The 27,964-nt window shown below is 39.6% G+C and overlaps 1 protein-coding gene across 1 annotated transcript in view; it reads right to left on the bottom strand.

Moving 5' to 3' along the window:
- LOC129443937 (NACHT, LRR and PYD domains-containing protein 3) overlaps positions 1–27,964 on the bottom strand; it is a 104,945-nt gene that overhangs the window by 6,319 nt on the left and 70,662 nt on the right. Inside the window, exons 11-14 of the mRNA XM_073860203.1 lie at positions 26,153–27,955; positions 11,578–11,754; positions 10,226–10,399; positions 1,238–1,408 (exon numbers count right to left, since the gene is read on the bottom strand). Of these exons, the coding sequence (XP_073716304.1) occupies positions 1,238–1,408; positions 10,226–10,399; positions 11,578–11,754; positions 26,153–27,955 (2,325 nt within the window). The remainder of the gene's footprint in view (positions 1–1,237; positions 1,409–10,225; positions 10,400–11,577; positions 11,755–26,152; positions 27,956–27,964) is intronic.

Genomic DNA, 27,964 nt, shown 5'->3' on the forward strand with positions numbered 1-27,964 from the left:
TTTTTTTTTCATCATTAGGAAATGCATTAAAACACAAGCGCGTCTCTTCTCAAAACTCGTCTTTGAATCGTCAGTGAGGAAATTTATTAAATATGAAAACATCGGCTACTTTCAGGATGTCAGTGTAGTTGCAAAGTTACAATTGCTCCACTTTTTAGACAAAGCCTTTGTGTACATCCAGCGGTTGTTTAGAAATGAATCCTTCTTAAAATTTGCAGCACACAATCGAACATTTGGGCTGTACTGTTCTGAAACAGTGTTGTAAATAAAACCTAACCACTGGTTTCTTAATGTTTACTCTGTTGGAATGCCAACCAAAGTAGTTTTGCAATGAAACACAGCATCTGCTCGACATACTACAGCGTGATTAAAAGTTACACCCTCTATCTTTGCGTATATATGAGGGCGGTGTTATGAAAATGTTCAAACCAGTATGACGTCTAACTGCATGGGTGTGTTAAACGAGCCGTTTTAGGTGGCCGTGGATGAAGCTTCACGTTTAAAAAGAATATCTCTTTGGATTTGAAACTTTAATTTTTGCAACTTTACAGATCTTTTATGTGCACAGACATCATTATACACACTAAAAACAAAGGAAAACATGCAATCTGACAATATGACTCCTTTAACATTTTATTATCTAGGCCTGTAATTTATTTTAAATTAAAAGTAATCATCAGAGAAAAAAACACTACCAACCAACATAACTTAATCAATGCACAAAGCATTCTTTTGTATTATTTCATATGTATGGTTTGTAAGTTTGAAAAAGTTTTGTGTCATTAATTTTCTGTGGAAAGGGGCACAAACTGGGATGCACATTATACTGCCAGGGGTTCTCATGGTGTTACAGTTAAAGAACCACCTAATGTCTACCACATGCTGAAAAAAATATATTAAGCATTATAGGTTAAGCAAAAGACCAGATGCATTAGAAAAAAATTAAAGATGTTAAAGCAATTGGGATCAGAGAGGCAAACAACACTTGCGGTGTACTTAACAACTGGATTTTGTTGGTTAAATTAATGAATCAAATCAAAAGACAGCTCAGCTTTAAATAAATTATTGTTTTTTGTTCGTTTATATACAAAAAGAGAGAAACTGGGAGGAATCACTGTAAAAATCAAAACTGTGTTATTAAATAATATCAGTAAAGTATCACTGAAGACAAATGTGATGATATAAACCCACAAAAGTCATCTGTTAAAGATGTGATGAAACTCATTTATGATCTTACTTCAGTTTCTCCAGTTTACAGTTTGGATTCTTCAATCCATCAGAGAGCAGCTTCACTCCTGAATCACTTAGATTATTATGAGACAGATCCAGATCTCTCAGATGTGGGTTTGATCTCAGAGCTGAAGCCAAAGCTGCACAACCTTCATCTGTGACATCATAACCACACAACCTGTAGAGAACAACACACACACTTAAGTCTCTCACTTCACAATACATCACATAAGTTCAGATTTAAAGTCTCTGAAAAAATAAGCAAAAATCACCCATCAATGGTGCTTATCAATGTGTGTTTAAATGTGTTTAAAGTAATGAATGAAATCAAAAGACAGCTCAGCTTTAAATAAATGATTGTTGTGTTTGTTTGTTTATATACAAAAAGAGATAAACTGAGAGGAAACACTGTAAAAATCAAAACTGTGTTATTAAATAATATCAGTTAAGATTCACTGAAGACAAATGTGATGATATAACACTGTTAGACATTTCTGTAATTTTTACAGTTATTTACTGTATATCACCCAGTATAATACTGTAAACTATTTATACAGTACATAACTGTAATTCGCGTTGCATTTTGGGAATTTTCTGTGACATCATACGTAATTTACTGTATTTTTGAAAATTGCTGTATGCTACTGTATATTTTCTAACAGTCTTTTGGCGGTATTTTCCTTATTCACACAAATCCTTATTTTATTTTTCTCAAAATCATCATTTTTGACAATTGTATTGTCAGGTTTAAAATACTTATGAACCTTAACAACAATAAGACGCACTCAGACCACGAATGAGGTTACAATATTCTGCAGGGAGAACCCAGATAAAGATGTCTCATCAGGAAACATCTAAACTGTCTCTCGACTTGAGCCTCTCTGCGGACTGTTTTTATTTAGGATTTAATCACTGGTTCACTCGGTTCATTCCGAAGGTCAAACCTCACAGACTTTCACAATTGTAACAACATCACACATTTTGCTAGAAAAATAGGATTGACTACATTCTATTCTACCAAAAACAAAGATAGTAGCTTGATGATGCAGCTTGATGATGCAGTAACCAAAGGTCATATGATAACAAAAGAACATTCTACGCACTACTTTACCTTGGCAGTCTTCTCTGAGTAGCTAGTAAGACAATATGGTTCTAAGCAAATGATTGTACATTCATAAATCTAAACCAAGGATTATACATTCATAAATGGTAACATAAAACATTCAAATATGTAATAAGAAAAACATAATATGTAATAAGAAAATACATTTTCTCCAACATTCCCTCCTGTTTATCATTTATAATGTCTTTTACTTCGAGTTGTAACCCGTTACATTCTTAGGCACTTTAGGATTAAACCATCATCAATAGACAAAATTAAATTTCTTCTATACAGTATCATCATAGGTTTTAGTAGTTTTCTGAACAACAGATTTATAGTCTTCTCTGTCTGCAATAATACCCATAAAATATGCATCAGTAAATACAGATTAAATCATTTTCTTTTGTCATTCTTGACATACATTGTATCACACAAGTCAAACACATAAAGAGCAGATAATATTGGAACAAATATTTTCAACAGTTTTTCCCACCAAGACCCTCCAAACAACCATTGTATCATATCCTCAGTTGTAACATAGTCTTTTAAACTGGCATTGCTTTTAAACTGGCGTTCAGAAGTCCTGGTGTATATGCAGATATTTGAAGAAAAGATTTACATACACAGCAATTGGAAATATTAGGCATCTTTGACGTATGCATGAGCCAAAGTTACTGCCCAATTAAGATTACTGTGATGTTCTAACCATGGATGGAATAATGGATCTGAATTGTAAATCAGAATAGAAATCAACACAGCAAATAACATTGTTTTTTGTATTGCTCATACCCTTCAGTGTAGTAATTAAAAATGACCATTGGCCTGAATTTTTCTGTGAATTTCTTGAAGGCCACCGTTATATATTTCTGCAAAAACATAAAAACAAAAGAAAAGAAAACAAGAGGGCTCCATGGCCAAAAAAAACAACAACTTTGTTTAAACAGATTTGTTAGGAAATATCTTGTTTTGACTATTGCTAGGAAATAACTAGTTTTGACTCCTATAGAAACTATAGAAACCATTAGGCGATTAAAACATCAGAAAATGTTATATAAAATAAAATGTTATATAAAATAGTGTTATATAAAAAAGAACTTTTATATCAAAACCATTTGCCCTGGCACAATATTGTTGTCATATTAGCCATAAAGGCAGCAAAGTTTTCTTTGTGGGGAAAAACTTTTACACCAAATGGAAAAAATTAGTTAAACATCTTAATAACCCTTGTATTTAGATGAAAGGTTATAAAGTCATACTGCAATTCAGAAAACCGCCCTGAGGTGTTCTGCTTAGAATTGATAGAATTTGGGGGTGCCAAATTGTATTTTTTACAAGTTACGTACTGTATCTGCAAACAATGCCTTTTGCATTAAAATGTAAATACATTTGAAAATCGTTTAAGCGTCCAATATTGTGTATCTTTGTGACCAAATAAGGAAAAGGCTTTTGCAGTTACAAATCAGTGTTAAAATTATTATTTTCAATCCGTTCTCATTTCTCCTTTCTGGAGCATTGAATTTGAAAATCAGCTATGTCTGTGAGCTCTGAGTAGTTTGTCACCATAGATGACACATTTGAGCAGTAAGTTTCTCTCTGCCGTTCATGCGGCTGGCAACCGTAGCTGCCTGGTCAGCAAGGGTACTCCCTTTACCTCACTGGTCTCTCCCTTCAGGTGGGCTTTTACCGCAACCTGTTCCCGGGACATCTCAGGAAACCTCTCTGCTGCCAACCTGCTCAAGAGTTAAGCACAGCTCCACAGACATAACAAAAAATAAATATAAATGTTAGGTTTTCTTTTACTCGTCAATTCACATGTTTTTTGTGATTTTTGCCTTTCATTTCCCTTTTTGTCCACAAAAGATAAACATCATTGTAACAATCAAATTGGAATTTTTAAGTGACAGATTGTCTAAGTATTTATTAACACTTAATGTTTGTATAATATCTACACAGTCACAATCATGGCTGTTTGGAATTGCTTCAGACAAACCAAGTAATTTAGCTGGATATGTTTTATACAAATGGTACATGCCTTACAAAATTTTTTTTTAAGCAAATATTAAATCCATAGGCAATGAAATGCTCTTCTATTAACTTAAACATAACCATCCCCGCTGTTTGAGACATTGACAAAGTCATTGGCTCAAAATCGATGGATTAAGTAGACCATGGTATGGGGGAGAAACTGTTTGGGCAGTGATATGGGCATTGATATCAGGGGCTGCTACAGGGACATTAGAGGCTGCTATGGGAACTACAGGAATTAATTCTGGGCTTTCGTTTTGTGGCAGGGGAAGTAAAGGAGGGGCAGGTAGGGGAGGGGTTGGCCTTGCTCCTAGAGTAGTTTCATTATAACCATTATTTCTCCTTCTGTCTTTTCCTCTCTTTTCTACCTTCCTTGTTTCCCTCTCAAACTTTCATCAAAACATTCTCTTGCACTTGCTTTTTCTTTCTCTAAATTTCTTCTCTTTCCTGTTTTGAAAGCTGCTTCATTTCTAACTTTTCCACCAGTTACCTACATTCATCTACATTCAATAGCATTTCACATTTTTACTTTCTTTACCACACATATACTTCTCATCTCCTTCTAAATCCTTCTTAGCACAAACACTTCAAATAAAAACAAAAAATTCAACAACAAAAATTAAACAATTTCTTTCTTTTTTTCTATTTCAATTTTCCCAACTTTTCTTTCCCCGGGGAATTCTAAACACCACATTCTGTTTGCTTACACGGTGTGCTTACTTCAGCGTTCAACTGATTGGTTGTTTTGAACCTTCAGGGTTTCTCTCCCTGTCGCTGTTTCAGTACACCGGGTAAATTCACAGTATATATATAATTTTATATACACACCACAGTATAACGCAACAAAACAATTGTTCAGCACATCTCATACAAAAACAATATCATATAACAAGACAATTGCTTCAGCACATCAAACACAAAACCCCCCACATAATATACAAAGCATACACCGAATACATTTTTGGTTTCTACACAAATATAGTAAAATCTTTCGGGTGATCCCCAGGATCCCCTTCAGCTACTGGGGGACTCGAACCCTCCATTCGGCTGACTGACAGTTATTGGGGGACTCGAACCCACTCAATTCAACTGTCCAACAGACATTGGGGACTCGAACCCACAATTCTGTTCTTGGGCGACACTGTAGGACTCAAACCAATTCAGCTGGCCCCTTTTCTTATGGTAAATAACAAATCAAATTACCAATCAGAAACTCACCCGATTCACTGCGTCTGAGTCGTCTTCTTAGCTTCAGATTCCGTCAATCCCGAGACCACCAGCCGAGGAGACCTAAATGCCGGCCTGGCGAGGAATTTTCACCACCCAGGACTTTCTTCGAATTCCTAGAACTCGGCCGTCGACGGGCTTCGGCATGTCTCCTCCACTGTTGATCACTGGATGTGTTGGAATCCGGCTCGAAGGACCAAAATGTCAGGTTTAAAATACTTATGAACCTAAACAACAATAAGACGCACTCAGACCACGAATGAGGTTACAATATTCTGCAGGGAGAACCCAGATAAAGATGTCTCATCAGGAAACATCTAAACTGTCTCTCGACTTGAGCCTCTCTGCGGACTGTTTTTATTTAGGATTTAATCACTGGTTCACTCGGTTCATTCCGAAGGTCGAACCTCACAGACTTTCACAATTGTAACAACATCACACATTTTGCTAGAAAAATAGGATAGACTACATTCTACCAAAAACAAAGATAGTAACTTGATGATGAGGCTTGATGATGCAGTAACCAAAGGTCATATGATAACAAAAGAACATTCTACGTACTTTTTCACCTTGGCAGTCTTCTCTGAGTAGCTAGTAAGACAATATGGTTCTAAGCAAATGATTGTACATTCATAAATCTAAACCAAGGATTATACATTCATAAATGGTTTCAGGACCAAGATAAAAGATATTTATTTGGGTCCATCTACCTTTCATTAGAGACCAGAGCTTAGTGGAAGCACACCGCCCGGTTGAAACTGACACAAATGTTTAAACAGTTGCTGTGAATTAAAAACACCTCCGAGTTGAAAGTTAAAAATATCAAACGCTTCCGGTGGTCGGACTTGACCTATTTATTGTCGTATTTAGTAAAAACATACTACAACCTTGCGGCGAGAAGTGGATATTGCATGACACACGTTTAAAAGTACTGCGTGGGCTGAAACAGATTCTTCGACCCAGAAATTCGACGCGCGTGCCCGCGATGTCAGCATTGCTACATTTTGCTGGGAGGAAAACTCTTAATGTGTAAGTTACCACGTTGTTTATATTCTCATCCGCTTGACTTTACCTGTTACATAAATTATGCGTTATTAATAAGGTGTACAACAAAATTTTATCTTTCAAATTCGTTAAACTAACTTACGTTAAGCATTTTAGAAAGTCCCATGTGAACATAATAAGAGTTTGCTTAACATTTCGTTTTACAAACGACTTCAACGTATGAGCGTATGTTATGTGTGTGGTGGCCAAAAAAAACGGAAAAAAAAACCATTATATTTTAAATCTGAATATGTTCAAACATTATTAACATTAACAAAAGGCTGAAACCTAATTTGCATAAAATAAAGTTTTAAAATGTGTTTTTGTTTTGTATTAAATTGCTTTTGAGGCCAAGGTAGCTGTACAGTAAATATTCAGCCTCGATCAGAAAACCACGTCACACTGTCATAACACACAGACATGTGGCGATAGTGCAGTGATTCGAGTAGAGTATCTACTCTGGTTATCATTTCAAAACAGTATTTACTGAAAAATATGAATGTTTAGCATCATGTATTAAATGTGTTAAATATGTCCTTTTTTCCCTGCATTTATTCTGCTGTCTAAAATTCTTTGGGAGGATAAATTAAGGAGGATGTAACAAAATACACTGCAAGAACTGGAATGAGAGTAGTGAGGATGAAGAGGACAACAGAATATCCATCCTTTTTTCACCACCTCACAGAGTTTGAGTGAAACAACTTGTATTAGGTGAGACACTTCTCAATAAGATACAGTATGTGTTGCATATATGGGTTAGTTAGGTCTCCGTAATTAACTAACAGCTGTAACAAACAGGACTGTAAAAAACTGTGGTTCAAAATAATTATGACCATCTTTCTTTTGCTTACAGGACTCACAGGATTATTTTATAACAAGACTGATTATCTTATACCAGAAGTTTGGTTTTTTTTTTTGAAGCTACTGTATTATTTCTTATGACAATTTATTTTGATGTGCATTCAGAACTGTAAGTTGGTAAGTACATTTAGGGTGGGTTGCACCAACAAGGATTAAATTAAGCAGAGTTTAGAGCTAATCTAGGGTTTGTTGATCCCAGTTTAATTTTAATTCGAGTTGTGTTGCACCACTTAAATTTAAACACAGATTAACAAATCTTAGATTAAACCTTTAAACTGTATTAAATCCTTCATCTGCGATTTATTTTGTCCGCCATGTTGAATTTTCCGGTGTAATTAAACAGCAACAATGTTGACGTTGTCATTCAAAAAGGAAATAAACAGTTTATGCAAGCAAAGGTAATAATTGTTGTATTATAAATCACCTACATACACCGGTAGGCTAATCTAAAGGCCTGATTCAAATAAAAACATTTGACAATCTTTTAAAACAATTTTATTGATTAACAGATTAGGACATATTGTGACAGGAAATATCGCAAAGCTCAGATATTGTGCTATAATGAACAAGATGTGTCGACGCATTTGTCATGAAACGCCACCGTGTGTCCGTACATTCACTGTCCTTCGTCTGACTGGAGCGCCCGTGACAGAGGAGAAGCACATACGAGCATCGGTAGCTGTCACCAGTGCTGTTAATAATCCTTTTGAGCCGCCAAACTCACTTTGTTGAGATGTTATAATAAACGCATCTTTGAATAGCGCCACCATGCTTGCGGTATGTGTTTCTAATCATTTAGCCAGACATTTAATTGTAAAAAACATATTTAAACCTCCTCATATGCAAGTTTAAAGTTAATCCCTCACTGAGATTTAAAACGGAGTTTAAAGTCATGGAGCAACAGGATTAAAGATAATCTAGATTTACTGTAAGATTTAAACCTGGATCAAAATGACAGTTTAAATTTAAACCTGTTTATTTTTAAACAGGTTTAAAGTTTGGTGCAACGGAATTATTAAATAAGCTTTGATTTAAACCAGATTTAGGCCTAATCCTTGTTGGTGCAACCCACCCTTACTGTATTTACTGTAAGTAAAGGCTAAAGAGTATATCTCCTCTAGTTCTAAGTTCTAAGTTCTAACAACGTTCCCAAAGGTCCCAATAATGTTAAGCCAACATAAAAGTGTCCAGTTTTTAAATTGTTTAGGAATGTTTCTTGAATGTTGCATTTTATTTTTAGACAATGTCATGTTTAAATGTACTCACAATGTTTAAAACACATGTCTAGTATATTTTATGAATGTTTATATGCAATATTTTAACAGAACATTAAGAAATAATGTTTTACACAGTTTGTAAATAATAGAATGTAATGTTTTTTATCATTACAAGCAAAAACATTCATAACGTTATTGGGAACTTTGGGAACTTTCAAGGAACGTTCTTAGAACCTTTCTCTGTGGTTGAGCATTGTGTTAGCATCATAAAACGCTATGGGTTCGAACAAGGAAAGCACATGCTGATAAAAAATTTATACTTTGCATTGCACTGTATGTTATTTGCCTTTTTCTGTAAATGTGAAGAGAAATGTAAAGACAGACAGTCATTGTTTCATTTTAAACCAGTTCTATTTTAAGAGAACTTAACTAGACTAAATAAAAGGGTCACAAAAGTTTTAATTTTGCTATTATGATGCTGATTTTGTGGTGTTATGGGTTTTCTGGTTACAGTGGTAGTGGATCATGATCACCTCTCTAGCTTCAAAAGTAGGATGCAAAATGTATAACACCAAATCATTATAGCATAACTCCATGTAACTTGACATAATTTAAAGTCGTCTAAAGGCAGACATGATTGCGTGTGAAGTCCTAATGCAAAGACTCTCCAAATACTGCATCTACACATTCTTCCTGATGTGTATATTTTGTTGGTATATTCTGGTTGTTGCAGACCTGACAGTAAACTTGACTGTGAGCATCCTATCCATCAGGTATAGCTGTTTACTTGCATTACTCGTTTAGATAAATGACGGGTCAAAATTGATTATATGGATTATATTTTCATCACCCCTTTTTGTATGTCTTTGGGACACTTGAAATATATAGCACGTATAATGTGGAGCCATATGCGGTCACAGACTACTCCTATTGTAACAGGAAAACCAAAGAAAATCATTGTTTAAATTATACAATTATAATTTTTGGATTAACTAAACCTGTAATCAGTGTTATACGTTTGTATGTTTATAATTTGTGTTATTTTAAATGTATTACTGCAAATGATTTGAAATGTGTATGTTTCAAATGTAATTTCACACAACTTCTTAAAGTATTTGTATTGTTTTAAATAAAGGCTTCGATATTTGAAATTGTCTCTTTGAATTAAATGTTAGCAGTATCTGTAGGTTAAAATGTAAAAATTAATTTTATCTAAAAATTATAGCTAATTTAAATATAATAAAAATGAATGTATAAAAAAATAAAAAGAATAGTAGTATAGTATACAGTATTATACTGTAAACCTGTTTTTTTACGGTAGCACACTGTATTACATATTTACAGTAGAATTTAAATACTGTAAAATGGAAATACAGTTTAGAACTGTAAATCTTATTTACAGTAGCCTACTGGCAACAGTGTTGCCAGTAGGTTACTGTAAAAATCCTTGAAAATGTCTAACAGTGAAACCCCAAAAGTCATCTGTTAAAGATGTGATGAAACTCATTTATGATCTTACCACAGTGTCTCCAGTTTACAGTTTGGATTCTTCAGTCCATCAGAGAGCAGCTTCACTCCTGAATCTCTTAGATTATTCATAGACAGATTCAGTTCTCTCAGATGTGATGGGTTTGATCTCAGAGCTGAAGCCAAAGCTGCACAACCTTCATCTGTGACATCACAACCACACAACCTGTAGAGAACAATAACACACACTGAACTCTCTCACTTTACTTAACATCACATAAGTTCAGATTTAAAGGGGTCATATGGTAAAAATCAGACTTTTTCCATGTTTAAGTGCTATAATTGGGTCCCCAGTGCTTCTTTCAACCTATAAATGTAATAAAGATCAACCCAGTAACTTTGTTTTGGGTAAGCCATTTTCTGCAAGCATGTGAAAAATTAGGTTGTTCAGATTTCGCCTGTTTTGTGAGGTAGGTAGCAAGGCGAATTACAATATTACCGCCCCCTTTATCTGCAATATCCAACCACAGCACTGCCATTTAGTCCAGAGACAAAGAGAGAGAGAGAAAAGCACAGTTGAGTTTAAATTACAACAAACCACCATCATTGTGATCAGTGTTTGCATTGCATCCGCTCATTTGCATTTAAAAACGACACACCCAAAAACAGCACACTTTTGCTCAGGCCTACAAAATTAAACCTTCACATACACACTCTGGGAACACCAAATATTTATTTTACATCTTAAGAAAATCTCATAATATGACCCCTTTAAAGTCTCTGAGAAAAATAAGCAAAATCACCCATCAATGGTGCTCTTCAATGCTTCTTTAAAATTTAATGAATGAAATCAAAAGACCGCTCAGCTTTAAATAAATGATTGTTTTATTTTGTTTGTTTGTTTATATACAAAGAGAGAGAAACTGAAAGGAAACACTGTAAAATCAAAAAAAAAAATTTAACAAACATGTGTTATTGTCATGAGTCTGTTCTATGTTCCCTGTTTAAATACTCTTATTTTGAAGTTTGTCTGTGTCATCCATGTTTTGTAGTTTCACTGGTCTCTGTGTGATTGTTTCCCAGGTGTCTCTCGTTATCCCTAATTTACCCAGTGTATTTAAGCCCAGTGTGTGCATTGTCTATTGTCGGTGATTGTTATATGTAATGCTCTATTCCTGTCTGCCTGTTCCAGTTCTTATCTGCCTGTACCTGTTCAGGTTATGTTTGTACCTGTCTGTTTGAAATTACTTTAATAATAAATACTGCACTTGGATCCTCTGCCTCAGCAACCAACATTACAGATATGAAATAATATCAGTAAAGAATCACTGAAGACAAATGTGATGATATAAACCCACAAAAGTCATCTGTTAAAGATGTGATGAAACTCATTTATGATCTTACTTCAGTTTCTCCAGTTTACAGTTTGGATCCTTCAGTCCATCAGAGATCAGCTTCACTCCTGAATCACTTATTTGTTTATTCCCATACAGATCCAGATCTCTCAGACATGAAGATTTTGAAGTTAGTACTGAAGTCAGAACAGAACAGCTTTTCTCTGACAGTCCAGAATCAGTAAGCCTGAGCATGACAAAATATTAGAGATACAATTTAAATCCATAAAATACAGAAAAAACAAAACATGCATACGCGCACACACACTTAAAGGTGACCACGAATGGATTGAAATAATATATTACATTGTTCTTTGATTTCTAAATATAAGGTATGTGGCTTTTTTAAGTGAAAAAATGATCCAGAGACGGTTTTACATGTCCATTTACAATGCTAGGATTTGCCCTCAGAATGAAATGGTCTGTTATAACCTTATTTGAAAGGGTCATGAATAATAATAATAATAACTGTGAAGAAGTCACATTAACTGCCACCGCTGGGGAAGCAGCACATGAACACATGCACACATACATACACATTTACTGACCTCATTCCTTCCATCGTTGCGCTATTAGAGGAGCGGGTGCACACGCGATTCTGATAACACCTGGACATTCTCTCATTTACTTCACTCCCCATTCATAGATATTTCCATTACTGGTCGTTGCATACACTCACACTGCACTTGTCTTGTCCTTTCTGTGTTGTTTGTATATGTATACGTTTCCTGATGGGGCACGCTGCGTTGGCCAAACCGAGTGAACGAGCGGCGGCCGATTATGACGTCACAGGTTGGTTCGCGTCGGCGCACTGTGACCCAAATCGGGAAAAACCACTGTCTTCTTTTGAGTGGGAATTCCTAGGTTTATTTATATGTGAAGATTTGTGTAATTGGGTTAAGTGGTAATGGATTGTGTCAATATATATATATATATGATATGAATATATACGTGTGGGTGAAATGTTTAATGAATTATAATTGGCAAGTAAATGGGGTACTTGTGGAGATATGAAATGTTATACTTACCCAAAAGTGGTATGGCCCAAAACGGGGCGGGGCTTGACCTATATAAGCTGAGGCCAAACCTAAAGGTGGGGCTTGTTTACCAAGTCAGGGCGAGAGTGCTATTGTGGAGCCTCAAGCGAAAAGCAAACTTCTTTTGGTATATGGTGGATACCTGTCTCATCTGTAAATATATATCTGTGTTGGATTATTTTTCTACATTTATTTTATTTTTATTTTTTTTGGTACTTTGGATTTTTTTTGGTCATTTGATCAGCAACGTGTATATATTCTTCACTGTGGAGAACTCTTTTGGCACTGTAAATAAATTCCACTTATTCGAAAGAACATCTGCGGGTGCGCCATCATTTTTTCCAATCCCACACGAACTCACATTGTTCCATAGAAAGCGAGCTGGTAGGCTCGACTCTATCACATTTGGTGGCAGCGGTGGGATGGCGACTCGCAAGACAGCGCCAAAAGGGAAAAAACCCAGGCCGGGTTTACGGTCTCAAGTGAAGGCGGCGTCAGGTGAGCAGGAGGACTGGAATTCAGCTGAGACTACAGAGGGTGAGGAAGGAGCGACGAGTCTTCCCAGAGACTTCCCCAGGCCCAGTCCAACATCAGTCAAGCCTGGGACACCTGCCGCTACAGCGGGGGAGGGAATGGTCTCCCTATTGCGCAGATTCCTTGATACGCAAGAGCAGAAAGAGGAGCGCTATCTGCGGGAGCTCAGAGGCCTTGGTGAGTCCATTTTGCATGCGATACGTCCAGATGACACCTTGTCGGAGGCAGATAGCTTACGAATGGAGCTACCAACACCGGCCGGGAAGAGGCCCAAGGGGCACAGACCAATTGACGAAGCAGACCCTCCAAGCAGTCCAGCACCGAGAGGGCCGATGCAGAGGGCTGACCCAAAGATGCCAAGCTTCCAGCAGGGGGAAGATATTGAGAATTATCTTCGCCGATTTGAACGTCTGGCCAAGACCTGGAGGTGGCCCGAGGAAGAGTGGAGTTTCCACCTCGTTCCGTTGCTGACAGGGCAAGCATTGGAGGCATACCTAGCAATGGATGAGGAGGAGGCTGAGGTCTACGCTTCCGTGAAAAACGCACTGCTGGAGAAGTTCAACATCTCTGCAGAGACCTACCGGCAGCGATTTCGATCCTCTACAGTTCCAGCTGGAGAATCGCCAACTGAGACTTACCATCGGCTGAAGAATCTATATAGACGGTGGGTGCGACCTGAGGAACAGTCCAAAGAGGAGATTGGTGAGGTCATCATCCTGGAACAGCTTCTTCGGGTACTACCATACGAAGCACGTACCTGGGTGAAAGAGCACGAGCCAAAGACAGGTCTGGCAGCAGCAAAGTTGGCGCAGCAGTACCAGAATGCACATCAGGGAGGACCTCGTAATCAATCACTTAAAGGTACTGTACGTGGTGGTTTTCAAAATTATAGATCTGAAAAGGGGTCGGCTGATCGATCTGACAACACCCAGGGTCCAAAGTCAATGGTTAAAGACTTGATTTGTTTTTACTGTCAGCAGCCGGGCCACAAAGCTGCGGTGTGTCTCACTCGGAAAGCAAAACTTACAGGGTTTTGTTATGTTCCTAGAGAAGGGGATTGTGATTCTTGTGATTTTTACTCAGTGGGGGAGGGTCAGAATGTACATGATGTGACTGTCAATGGACTAGCAATGAAAGCACTATTGGACACTGGAAGTTCCCTATCAATGTTAAAAGCATGCTATGTAAATTCTGTCAATTATGAGAACACTACGGCTGTTCAGTGTGTGCATGGAGATGTAAGGCATTATCCCAGAGCTGAGATAATGGTGGAGGTACAGGAACAAATGTATTTGCTCAATGTTGCCATAGTTGAACATTTACCAGCAGATATGATTCTGGGAAGAGATTTACCAGTGTTGTTCGAACTTTTGCAACCGCCCATTAAGAACTCAGGTAATTCTGTTAGCACTACCCCTATTAATGTGTCATGTCCTGCAATTACTAGGGCTCAAGTCAGGGCAGGTCTACAGCCACTGCCAGACTTACACGATAGTCTGTTGCAGGGTGGGACTAAAGGCCCTAGAAAGTCACGACGCCAACGACGGCATGAGAAGTACCTGGGTACCCCAGCTTCAGAGTCCTCTGTGGAGGGCCTGAAAGTTAATGGCTGGAAGGTCCCAGGGAACATAGCACAACTTCAAGGGGAAGATGAAACCTTAAAACCCTTATTTATGAAAGCTGAGTGTGGGAAACCTCCAAATCTATGTGATGAAAAGTATGTGGTGTTGAATGGAGTGTTATATTTGCAAAGTGGTGATGTTACGCGTTTAATTGTACCAACTTGTTGTCGTCCTCTTGTTCTACACCTTGCACATACTGTTCCATGGGCAGGTCACCTGGGTCAACAGAAAACGTATGCTCGCATTCACTCACGGTTTTATTGGCCAACACTTTACACTGATGTCAAGATACACTGTAACACATGTGCTATTTGCCAAAAGGTGAGTGCTGTGTCCCAGCGGGGCAGAGCACCCCTGCACCCCCTCCCTGTCATTTCTGTACCTTTCAGAAGAATCGCCATGGATATTGTGGGGCCGTTGGAAAAGAGCAGTGCCGGACATCGTTACATTCTGGTCATCAGCGACTACGCCACAAGGTATCCAGAGGCCTTTCCACTTCGTTCTATCACCACACCCAAGATCATTCATTCTCTCGTGCAACTCTTCTCCAGAGTCGGCATACCCGAGGAAATTCTTACAGATCAAGGAACCAACTTCATGTCACGACTGATGGGGCAGCTGAACAAGCAATTGGGCATCACAGCCATCCGCACAACTCCCTACCATCCGCAAACAGACGGCCTGGTGGAGAGGTTCAACCAAACCCTCAAGAACATGCTGCGGAAGTTTGTTGCAGACACAGGACGAGACTGGGATAAGTGGTTACCGTTTGTCCTCTTTGCTTACCGAGAGGTACCCCAGGCATCCACTGGATTCTCACCGTTCGAGCTCCTTTATGGATGGCAGGTACAGGGACCCCTGGACCTGCTAAGGAAAAGCTGGGAAGAGGAACTGGCATCCAAAAAGGAGGATAAAGGCATTATACAGTACATACTAGAGATGCGAGATCGTCTGGAACAGTACAGAGAACAAGCCAAAGAGAACCTACAACAAAAGCAACAGGCACAGAAAAGATGGTATGACCAACACGCCCGACAACGACAGTTTCAACCGGGACAGAAGGTATTACTCTTATTACCAACTTCAACAAGCAAGCTACTGGCTAAATGGCAAGGACCATATGCTGTGATCCGCAAGATGGGGCCAGTAACTTATGAAGTTCATCATCCGGACAAGGGCAAGACCAGACAGACTTACCATGTGAACCTGTTAAGAGAGTGGAAGGAGCCGCCTGGTAAAGGAACAGAGACATCACTGTTGGTGAGGAGGATTGAGGTGGAGGAGGAAGAGGAATCTGAGGATGCAAGGAGACAGCCATCTGTGGTGAGCTTAGAGCACCTAGAAGAGGCTAAGAGGGCAGAACTGCAGCACCTCCTAAACCAGTTTCCTGCGTTGTTCTGTCAGAGGCCGGGACGGACGGAGCTGACCCAACACACCATCCACCTTTCCGACCCATCACCTGCACGCCAACGTCCTTACCGGGTGCCGGAAAGACTGGTGGAACCATTAAAAGAGGAGATCAAACTGATGAAGGAGTTAAGAGTGATTGAGCCTTCAACGAGTGAGTGGAGCAGCCCAGTGGTGATTGTCCCGAAGAAGGATGGTTCCCTGCGTGTCTGCATTGACTTCCGCAAGCTCAACACTCAGTCGAAATTTGATGCTTACCCTATGCCGAGAGTGGATGATCTACTTGAGAAGATTGGAAAAGCCCAATACATCACCACGCTAGATTTATGTAAAGGGTATTGGCAGGTACCCCTTAATCCAGAGTCCAAACCATATACAGCTTTCCGAACACCACTAGGGCTGTTCCAATTTACAGTCCTCCCATTTGGTCTTCATGGGGCCCCAGCAACCTTCCAAAGACTGATGGACCGAGTTCTCCAAGGCTGTGAGGATTGGGCGGCGGCATACCTGGATGACGTGGTAATCCATAGCAACTCTTGGTCAGAGCATCTGCAACATCTTCAACAAACCCTGAAGAGGATAGAGTAAGCAGGACTGACTTTAAATGTTAGGAAATGTGAATGGGCCAGGCAAGAGGCAAACTACTTAGGCTATCGCCTAGGCAATGGACAACTGAAGCCACAGGTGGATAAGGTGGAGGCAATCCGAAGGAGCCCACAACCAAAGACCAAGAAGGAGATGAGGTCATTCTTGGGACTGGTAGGATGGTACAGGAGATTCATACCAAACTTTGCCTCCATTGCAGTTCCCCTGACCAACCTGTTGTCTAAGGCAGTGGCGAATCCGATACCCTGGTCTGATGACTGCGAGGCAGCCTTTACAACTTTAAAAGAGAAGATGTGTTCCAGTCCCGTCCTACAGAGTCCAGACTTCTCGCAACGGTTCTTAGTACAAGTGGACGCCTCAGCAGTCGGAATTGGAGCGGTCCTTGCCCAGGGAAGCCCCGGGGAGGAAAAGCCAGTTGTTTACCTCAGCCGCAAACTGCTGGAGAGGGAGACTAGGTATTCAGCAATTGAGAAGGAAGGTCTCGCCATTAAATGGTCCCTGGACAGCTTGCGTTATTACCTTCTGGGTCGAGAGTTTGATCTAGAAACCGACCACCGGGCCTTAACTTGGATTCAGTCCATGAAGGATCACAATGCCAGAGTTACACGTTGGTACCTTGCCTTACAGCCCTACAAGTTCAAGATACAACATCGACCTGGCAGAATGAACGTGGTAGCCGACTACCTGTCCAGGTTTCCAGCCAGTACGCGGCTTGGAGAGGGGGAAGGTAATGTGAAGAAGTCACATTAACTGCCACCGCTGGGGAAGCAGCACATGAACACATGCACACATACATACACATTTACTGACCTCATTCCTTCCATCGTTGCGCTATTAGAGGAGCGGGTGCACACGCGATTCTGATAACACCTGGACATTCTCTCATTTACTTCACTCCCCATTCATAGATATTTCCATTACTGGTCGTTGCATACACTCACACTGCACTTGTCTTGTCCTTTCTGTGTTGTTTGTATATGTATACGTTTCCTGATGGGGCACGCTGCGTTGGCCAAACCGAGTGAACGAGCGGCGGCCGATTATGACGTCACAGGTTGGTTCGCGTCGGCGCACTGTGACCCAAATCGGGAAAAACCACTGTCTTCTTTTGAGTGGGAATTCCTAGGTTTATTTATATGTGAAGATTTGTGTAATTGGGTTAAGTGGTAATGGATTGTGTCAATATATATATATATATGATATGAATATATACGTGTGGGTGAAATGTTTAATGAATTATAATTGGCAAGTAAATGGGGTACTTGTGGAGATATGAAATGTTATACTTACCCAAAAGTGGTATGGCCCAAAAAGGGGCGGGGCTTGACCTATATAAGCTGAGGCCAAACCTAAAGGTGGTGCTTGTTTACCAAGTCAGGGCGAGAGTGCTATTGTGGAGCCTCAAGCGAAAAGCAAACCTCTTTTGGTATATGGTGGATACCTGTCTCATCTGTAAATATATATCTGTGTTGGATTGTTTTTCTACATTTATTTTATTTTATTTTTTTTTGGTACTTTGGATTTTTTTTGGTCATTTGATCAGCACGTGTATATATTCTTCACTGTGGAGAAGTCTTTTGGCACTGTAAATAAATTCCACTTATTCGAAAGAACATCTGCGGGTGCGCCATCATTTTTTCCAATCCCACACGAACTCACATTGTTCCATAGAAAGCGAGCTGGTAGGCTCGACTCTATCACAATAACAATAATAATAATAATAATAATGAGCTGCGCTCTGATTTCCCAAGGGGATCACTTCATCACGTCACCATCAGGACTTAATCCAGGAGGAGTAAAATATTAACATGACTGGAGCTATAACCTCTTCAATCCTCTTTACATGCAGTTTTTATTTTCTTATTATTCACACATAGCCCAATAGACCCCTTCAAGGTTTGTAAACATTGAATGACTATTGGGTGCGCAGCATGGGGTCAAACTGTTCATACCATTTAGGCTTTCTAGTTTAATCTAACAGGACTGAAAAATGATGACTTACCTGAAATAAAGTGAGCACTACAAACACAAGCCTCTTTGATCTTTGCATTGTCCCAGTCTGCACGTTTAATTGCTTGCAGCCAGATGTGTTTTTTTTTGTTTTTGAGATTCTGCAGGAAGACCTGGTGTGATTTTCACAGCCCACGAGGCAAGTAGGCATTTTTGACGATACCGAATAATACGCAACTCAATCTGCTGTAATGACTTTTCTGATCCCGACATGCCCAGTGAGAACTGCCTGTGACATGAACTGTGAAGGGGTCTATACAGAGCACAAATGATGACCTCGTATCCACTGTTTTAATTTACTTACGTTAAAAAACAAATACGTCCTTGTGGATGTATTTAATTATTCTGTTCCGTGATGAGGACAGAAATATTATGACAGTGCCTGTAAGGAATTGATACGCTGCTGTCGCATTATTTGAGCTGTTTCTGGATGAAGGCAGACTGCTGTCAGCGAGTCGTGTTCACAGAGTTCAGGAAAAACTTCCTAATGTCAAGTTTGAATTCGCGCTTCAAGTGATTGATACAAACACCCCACACAGCAGGCGACTCATAGGCGGATCCACCTTCAAGTCGTCAAACTCGCGTGACCCCTCGTTCAGACAGCCAGCGATGTTATTGCTGCGTGTCGCCCATCTCTTTCAATGAGGCGTATCTAAATCTGCTTGTCATAAACAAATGAGTACCATCCACGCCAGTAACTGACGAGAGAAGGATGACGTGAACTCCACTGCTTCGTTCTCATTGGTAGTCGCTCCCAAAATTCGCTCGACATTTGCATAAAGTTACAGTTTTATTAACTTTCTTGCGTCGCTGGACACGACCATACGGTAGCCAAAGGTCACTTTCGCTCGTGTCGCCGGAAGTCGTCCGGTTTCCATTGAAATGAATGAGATCGCGTCGCTCTGCTACTGCTGGTCGCTGGCTGTCTGAATGGGGCGTGACTGTCACATCCGTTTGGCGCCGCACAATTCTACTGTCAAACTGTGGATTCTGAACAGACACATGTCGGATCCTCAGACGCGCCTTTACTGCACGGTTGAACTCCGCACACCTGTCAATCGAGACTTTCTTTGCTGGGACAAGGTTGAGCTGAACACTCTTTTGAGTAAGTATTGATTTATTATATTGCGGCAGTAAACTTGTCCTGTATACTAATGATTGGAATGACGTTGATATTAGGAAAACTTAGCATGTTCACTCGTGGATAATGGTTTAGCGCTAATGTTAGCTAGCTGTGCATTATTAAGTTTGCATGTTGGCAATTTTGGTCTCATGTGTAGTAGGGTGACCATGTGTGCCATTCTTCCTGGACGCGTCCTGGCCAGGATTTCGGGTTCGTCTTCTGGAAGTCGTATTTGTCGACTGCATAGTTCATAGAAGATTATTATTATTATTATTACAGAAAAGCAACCGTTACATTTTAAGGTTAGAATGAAACTGCATTGTATGTCTTATGTTTTTAACTGAATGCCGTATGCGGTCAACAAATACGACTTCCGGAAGACGCACCAAAATCCTGGCCAGGACGTGTCCGAGAAAAATGGCACGTATGGTCACCCTATGTGTAGTGCAGGGCTATTCAAATCTTACCCTGGAGGGCCGGAGCACTGCATAGTTTAGCTCCAACCCTGATCAAACACACATGAGCAAGCTAATCAAGGTCTTCATGATCACTAGACAATCACAGGTGGGTCAGTTTGATTAGGGTTGGAGCTAAACTATGCAGTGCTCTGGCCCTCCAGGGTAAGATTTGAATAGCCCTGGTGTAGTGTATATCTGCCATCCTCTTTATAATGAAAATGAACCTTCTGCAATTTAATCACTGTTAGAGTCGGTTCAGACTCACGCCCTGCATGTGTATAAATTCATTCCTAGCTCCCGAGGTTGTGAATCAGTATATCATGTACACAAGTTTGGGCACTTGTAAGGACCCTATCACACTTGGCATTAGGTGTGTTCGACTTCATGTTGTGCTGCACAGGCCGATCGACGGCTGGCTTAAAGCAGTGCATGCCGGTTAGTGATTTTGTCTGGCGCTGTAGGCACGTGACTGTGTCGTCATGGCTTTAACGTACCGCAAGAGCGATTCGAGATCAGCCACCTGAGTCAGCCAGCGCAGTTCGCCAAGAGGGGCTGCACGGGCTGTAATGACGACACAGCTGTTTCACGATTAGTCGGATTCACTGTATGACAACAATCACATGTGTTTCGTGTTTATTTTCATGCCCTCAGTTTCATGAATGCTCACAAATCTGTATTTTTATAAAAGTTAAAGATCTTTTCATGTAGTCGTGATGTTATAGTGTGTCATAATCAAAATAAAATGGGTAAAAACCGTAGACCGCACTACATTGGTATTTAAATAATATATGCTAATGTTGAACTTTATTCTTGTAAAAACAGATGCTGTAAGCCTTTTCAGTTCCACTTATGCTCATACATGTACATTCAAAACAGTATAATTAACTTTTTATGTTGTTTACATCTTACAAATCATGTTTACTGCGATAAAGCAAGCAAACGCCATGTGATCAGCCATGCCTGACGTAAATGCAGCAAACTACAGGATCCACAGCGTGTATGACTTCACGTCTCCGTTTTCAGCTCCTCCCCGCCTGCACGCAGCTAATCTCGCCGATCGTTTACATCCAGTTACAGCCGATGTCGAACACACCTATTGGGACACTGGCTTTTTTTCAATGTCAAGGGTACTTCCTTGGCAGGACTGGTCTTTCCAAGTCACTTCCTTCAGAGACTAGGCAAGGCTTCTCTTTAGCATTCGGAGAACACGTAAATGGAACAGGCTAGCAAGTGCACGTCATTGCATCATTACGTCAGTAAAAAGGTGTGCTTTCTGGGCTGCGTGCATAAGATTGTGGATGATTTGGCAGCGCGAAGGATACACATATACATCCTTTACTGTATATGAGATATTTTTTGAACGAAGGACTCAGTCCTCAGTCCTTGGTTGCAATTCCGAGGATCCTCGACATTGGAACAGTCCTTCAACGGATGTCGATGACATAGCATCCTTGAAATTCTGGCTTCCGAGGATCCTTTTCGTTCGAAAAATATGGCAACCTGGCAACAGATCGGGCAACGAGGAGACGTGTCCCGCCTCCCTCCACACAAACTGAGTAATGGGATAAATGTTTTTTGTTGAACAACTTGTCTTTTTCCAGTTATTCATTTTCTGATATTTTAGCTGTGTATAGTGCAGCATTTCATTAAAGTTGTAGCCTAATAGATCAAGTATTTTATGTTTGCACTGACCTGGGCCTAAAAAGCACTAAATTAGGTTTTGACCACAAAAAGTATATTTTTAACAAAAACATAATACGCTATAACCTATAACTGTCCATAAATGTAAATGGCAATTTTATATTTCCATTAAGTATTAATTACTTTTGTACATTAAATTGATATCTTTTAGTGAAACTTTTCTGTTAGGCCTATTTACAATATTGTTAGATTAAAAATACAAGGCAATGCAGATTTAAGGTTCTATATTGCTGTAATAGCCAGGCCTAGTGATAGTTTTATCCTTCAGTTTAGTTCAGTTGCGGATCTGCCCCGTAGCTTGAGTCAGACTTTTAATGAGTCCGTTGCGGGTCCGCGGCAGATATATGAATCAATTTGCGCCAAGGATGCGGAGCAGATGCAGTGCGGAACCACGGCGGGTCCGCAATCCGCCTTCGTTGCGGATCCGTCACTGCGCGCAAGATGCACTACAGGTCCATTTCGCGGGTCCGTTCCGGAAGCTGCGATACCTCCGCGGCCAGAGGGGGCACGTGCCCCCTTGGTTTTTTGAGCCAAATGGATTTTGCATGCAACCTGAAAATCAAACAAGCGTCCATCAATCAGTAACTTGTCTTTTAATCTGTTTAATATGCACAATATTATTAATTCTGTGCTGCATCCTTGTCACTTTTCAGAGATTTTTGCCATTATGATAGTGTTTTGAACATGTTACATTACTTTCTGGCGCCAGGCGCTGCAGTCAGAGAAGCCGCATACGTCATCAGCGTGAGCGCGTTCACGAGTTTTCATGTTGCTGCTGCATTTGGCTATCTGAGGAATTAAAACATGCAAGAAAAGCTCACAACATTTTCAAACCCCAGTAGGCTACGGTAATGTGCAGTTAACCTCCTCTGTGTAGAAAATGTATGGTATAAAATGTGACCGTCTCGACGTAATATTAGTAGAGATTTCTAGATTCATCTTCTTGGCACAACGCCAAAGTTTGCCAGAGTTCACGTGGGCGCGGGATCACACACGCACACATATGAGGTAAAATTTAATGCAAAATTTGTTCCTCCAATCATTTTATCTAAACATATTTTTTTAAATCATTATTGAACATTAAAATCAATCACGTTGCTATAGCTTATGTCATTTTCGTTGTTTATATACTTTATGGATTTAAAATGACATTAATTTCATAATGCAGTTGTTGTGCAAAATGCATTAATGACACAATTAAACAAGTCATTAAACAAAACTTAAATAAATAAAACATGTCATTCTGTTTTAAATATGATACCAATATCATGTCATTATTCCGATTGAATAGTATTTGATATGAAAGTGAGTCAACACTTTTATTTTGGAGTTTTTTGCATGAAGGCAGGGGCACTCATACAGGGAGTGCAGAATTATTAGGCAAGTTGTATTTTTGAGGATTACTTTTGTTATTGTACAACTACAGTGCTCTTGGTCAATTCAAAATGTTAACAAACCCTCAAACCTGAACATTTAAGTAGTAAAAGTGAAATTTTGGCTTTATTGAGAGAATGTTTCTATGTACATCCTTATTGGGCAGCTGTTGGTGTGCAGAATTATTGGGCAACTAAATGAAAAACAAGGATTTTGCCATCTCGCGTGTTTTTTTTTTCACCTGTTGGAGTGAGAGTGGTAAACGGACTCTACATTTACAGGAAAAATTATAAAACAATAAAAAATAAAAGGGATGTGGACTCAGTGACCAGTATAGCCACCCTTCTTTTCGATAACAGTCACAAGCCTTCCATTCACGGATTCAGTCAGTTTCTTGATCTGGTCTGAACCAACATTTTGTGCAGACACAACCACAGCCTCCCAGACACTGTTCAGAGAGGTGTACGGTTTACCTTCACTGAAAATGTCCTGTTTAAGAAGGGATCAAAAGGTCTCAATAGGGTTTAAGTCAGGTGAAGAAGGGGCCATGTCATTCGTTTTTCACCTTTAAGGCCTTTACTGGCCAGCCATGCAGTGGAGTACTTTGATGCATGTGCTGAAGCGTTGTCTTGCATAAAAAAGTCTTCTTGAAAGATGCAGATTTTTTCCTGTACCACTGCTTGAAGAAAGTGTCTTCTAAAAATTGGCAGTAGGTCTGAGAGTTGTTTTTTATTTCCATTTTCAACCTAAAAAAAGGTCCAACAAGCTCATGTTTAATAATACCTGTCTGTGCCTGCCTGCCTGTAATGTAGAAGACACTTTCCTCAAGCAGCGGCACAGGAAAAAGTCTGCATCCCTCAAGAAGACTGATTATTTTGTAAGACAACGCTTCAGCACATACATCACAAGTACTCCACTGCATGGCTGGCCAGTAAAGGCCTTAGAGATGAAAAACTAATGACATGGCCCCCTTCTTCACCTGACTTAAACCCTATTAAGACCTTTTGATCCCTTCTTAAACAGGACATTTTCAGTGGGGGTGAACCGTGCACCTCTCTGGGCAGTGTCTGGGAGGCTGTGGTTGCGTCTGCACAAAATGTTGGTTCAGATCAGACCAAGAAACGGACCGAATCCGCGAATGGAAGGCCCGCGACTGCCATCGAAAAGAAGGGCGGCTACACTGGTCACCGAGTCTATATCTTTTTTTATTTTTTATTGTTTTATTAATTTTTTTGTAAATATAGAGTCTGTTTATTATTCTCACTTTAACAAGTGAAAAAAAAAACAAGTGAGATGGTAAAATCTTTGTTTTTCATTTAGTTGCCTAATAATTCTGCACACTAATAGTTGCCTAATAATGATGTACATAGAAATATTCTCTTAATAAAGCCAAAATTTCACTTTTACTACTTAAATGTTCAGGTTTGAGGGTTTGTTAACATTTTGAATTGACCAAGAGCACTGTAGTTGTACAATAACAAAAGTAATCCTCAAAAATACAACTTGCCTAATAATTCTGCACTCCCTGTATTGTTAGAAATGTAAGTGCCATGGATTCATTGGATGTATGTGTATGCACAAATTTCTGTGAACTGTGCACACTCTGCCCCCTTAAAAAAATTGGTGCATGACGCCCCTGTCCGCGGCTGATCCGCCACAGAGTCCTTTTGCTGTGTGTCCCACCCGCCCTTCAGTTAAGTTAGTATTTAGTTGAATTATATGAAACCACAGGCAGGAATAATTATAAACATCCATGTAAATAGGTTGTCATACAATCTATGCCACTTAGTTTGGTAGTTAACGATAGCGGTTAAATTTACCACAGACACATTTTGTGTTCGATCTCGAAAACAAGGTTAATTATTGTTAATATTGTTTGCTCATTAAGCAACTTTAAATTTAAGCCGAAATCAACAGTAATAAAATCACTACTTACGGTTTGTGGCAGGGGTTGTAATGGCCATGTTGCCCAATTTTTCAGTATCAAATGCTGAGCAAAGCCTGCTTTATTTTGTCCCAGGTTTGAAAGGAAAAAACTCCCGCACACTATCATATACTTGCAATTTAAACTTATTTATTTGTAACAACGTTTCGGTCTCACGACCTTCATCAGGTATACCGAAACGTTGTTACAAATAAATAAGTTTAAATTGCAAGTATATGATAGTGTGCGGGAGTTTTTTCCTTTCTGATACGACCTATTTGTCTGTCTTTTTTCCTACGCACCTATTCACTACAGGTGTGCGATGGAGTTTGTTCATTAATTGTCCCAGGTTTGAACAATTGTCCACGGTGAAATGGCCAAAGTAAACGAACAGCTTTAGATTGAATTGCTCCGGTATTCAGTTAGATTTAGGATTTATATCAATGTTCTGCCATTTTCCCCCTTGCTTGTTTTTTCTCAATACCTGCAAAACTTCAGAGGATTCTGCTGTTTATGTCTGGCTGGCCTAGAACATGGGCGGGTATATAGAAATGTTGGGGGAGTACATCTCGACTGTTACGTCACAGTCGGTGTTTTGTTGAGATTTGCCTGTTTTTCAGTGGACTTTTGAATGCACAAGATTTGCATAAGAATGAGGAAACATTATTGTTTGAGGCTCACGATATGTCATTACCATATACAGAGCTCTTATACTTCAGCTATGACTAGGTAAATACAGTTTTACATTCTTCTTGGTCACCTTTAATGATTGCACCCATTGTGAATTACTTAGCTGATCTTGATGCTTCAACCACAGGCAGCAGCTTCTGAAGAACTTCATCTGATGTCATGTGATCTTCGTGATCTTTATCGAAGTCTCTGCTTATGTATTTACTCAACTCAAACACATCTAACTGCTCTGATGTCAGCAAAATGAAAACCACTGCTGACCACTGAGAAGAGGAGAGTTTGTTGTTTGAAAGATTTCCAGACTGTACATACTTCTGGACTTCATTCACAAGAGACTGATCACCCAGTTCATTTAAAGAGTGAAACAGATTGATGGATTTGTGTGGTTTGGGATTCAATCTTATTTTGCTTTTAATGTAGTTAACAGTTTTCTCTTTGCTCCAGGAGATTTTCTCTTTGTGTTTCAGAAGATCCTGCAGAAGTTTCTGATTGGACTCCAGTGAGAGACCCAGAAGAAATCTGAGGAAAAGATCCAGATGTCCATTCTCACTCTGTAGAGATTTATCCACAGCTCTCTGATGCAGATCTGATATTGTGTCACATGTGAACTGATGTTCTGAAGGTAAACATTCATTGAGTACATCCCTCTTATATAACAGGAATGAATACAGCACATATAGAGCTGCTAGATGTTCCTGAATGCTCAGATGAACAAAGCAGTAAACTTTCCCCTGATACAAACCAAACTCCTCTCTGAAGATCTGAGTACACAATCCTGAGTAAACTGATGCTTCTGATACATCAATGCCACAATCTCTCAGGTCTTCATCATAGAAGATCAGATTGCCTTTCATAAGCTGCTCAAAAGCCAGTTTACCCAGTTTAAAGATCATGTCTTCATCTTTCACTTTCTTCTCATAGTCCTTCTGATGTTTGATGTTTGTCTGAATGATCAGGAAGTGTGTGTACATTTCAGTGAGAGTCTTGGGGATCTCTCTTCTCTTTGCTTCACTCATCATTCTCTCTAGAACAGTGACTGAAATCCAGCAGAAGACTGGGATGTGACACATGATGTAGAGACTCCTGGATGACTTCAGGTGTGAGATGATTTGATCAGACAGACTCTCATCACTGATTCTCTTCCTGAAGTATTCCTCCTTCTGTGGATCAGTGAATCCTCGTACCTCTGTGACTCGATCAACACACTCAGAGGGGATGAGATCAGCTGCTGCTGGTCTGGAGGTGATCCAGATGAGAGAAGAGGGAAACAGATTCCCCTTGATGAGGTTTGTCAGCATCACGTCCACTGAGGTTGATTCATTTACATCACACAACCTCACACTGCTGTGAAAATCCAGAGACAGACGACACTCATCCAAACCATCAAAGATGAACAACACTTTATATTTATCACTGAAGATTTCCATTTCTTTTGTTTGTGGGAAGAAAAGATGAAGAAGATCTAAAAGACTGAGTTGTTTGTCTTTCATCAGATTCATTTCTCTGAAAGGAAGTGGAAATATGAGGTGGACGTCCTGATTCTCTTTCTCTTCAGCCCAGTCCAGAATGAACTTCTGTACAGAGACTGTTTTTCCAATGCCAGCGACTCCCTTTGTCAGCACACTTCTGATGTGTTTGTCTTGTTCAGGTAAAGGTTTAAAGATGTCATTACATTTGATTGGTGTCTCCTCTGTTGTTGTTCTTCTGGATTGTGTCTCAATCTGTCTCACTTCATGTTCATTATTGATCTCTCCACTTTCACTCTCTGTGATGTAAAGCTCTGTGTAGATCTCATTCAGTAGTGTTGGGTTTCTCTCATTTGATGTTACCTCATACAAACACTGAAACTTCTTCTGTAGATTTGATCTAAATATTTTGACTTCAGCACATTTAGGGTCAGAGCTGTTAAAG

This window comes from Misgurnus anguillicaudatus, chromosome 3 (genome assembly GCF_027580225.2).
Source record: "Misgurnus anguillicaudatus chromosome 3, ASM2758022v2, whole genome shotgun sequence".
NCBI classification, from domain to species: Eukaryota; Metazoa; Chordata; class Actinopteri; order Cypriniformes; family Cobitidae; genus Misgurnus; species Misgurnus anguillicaudatus.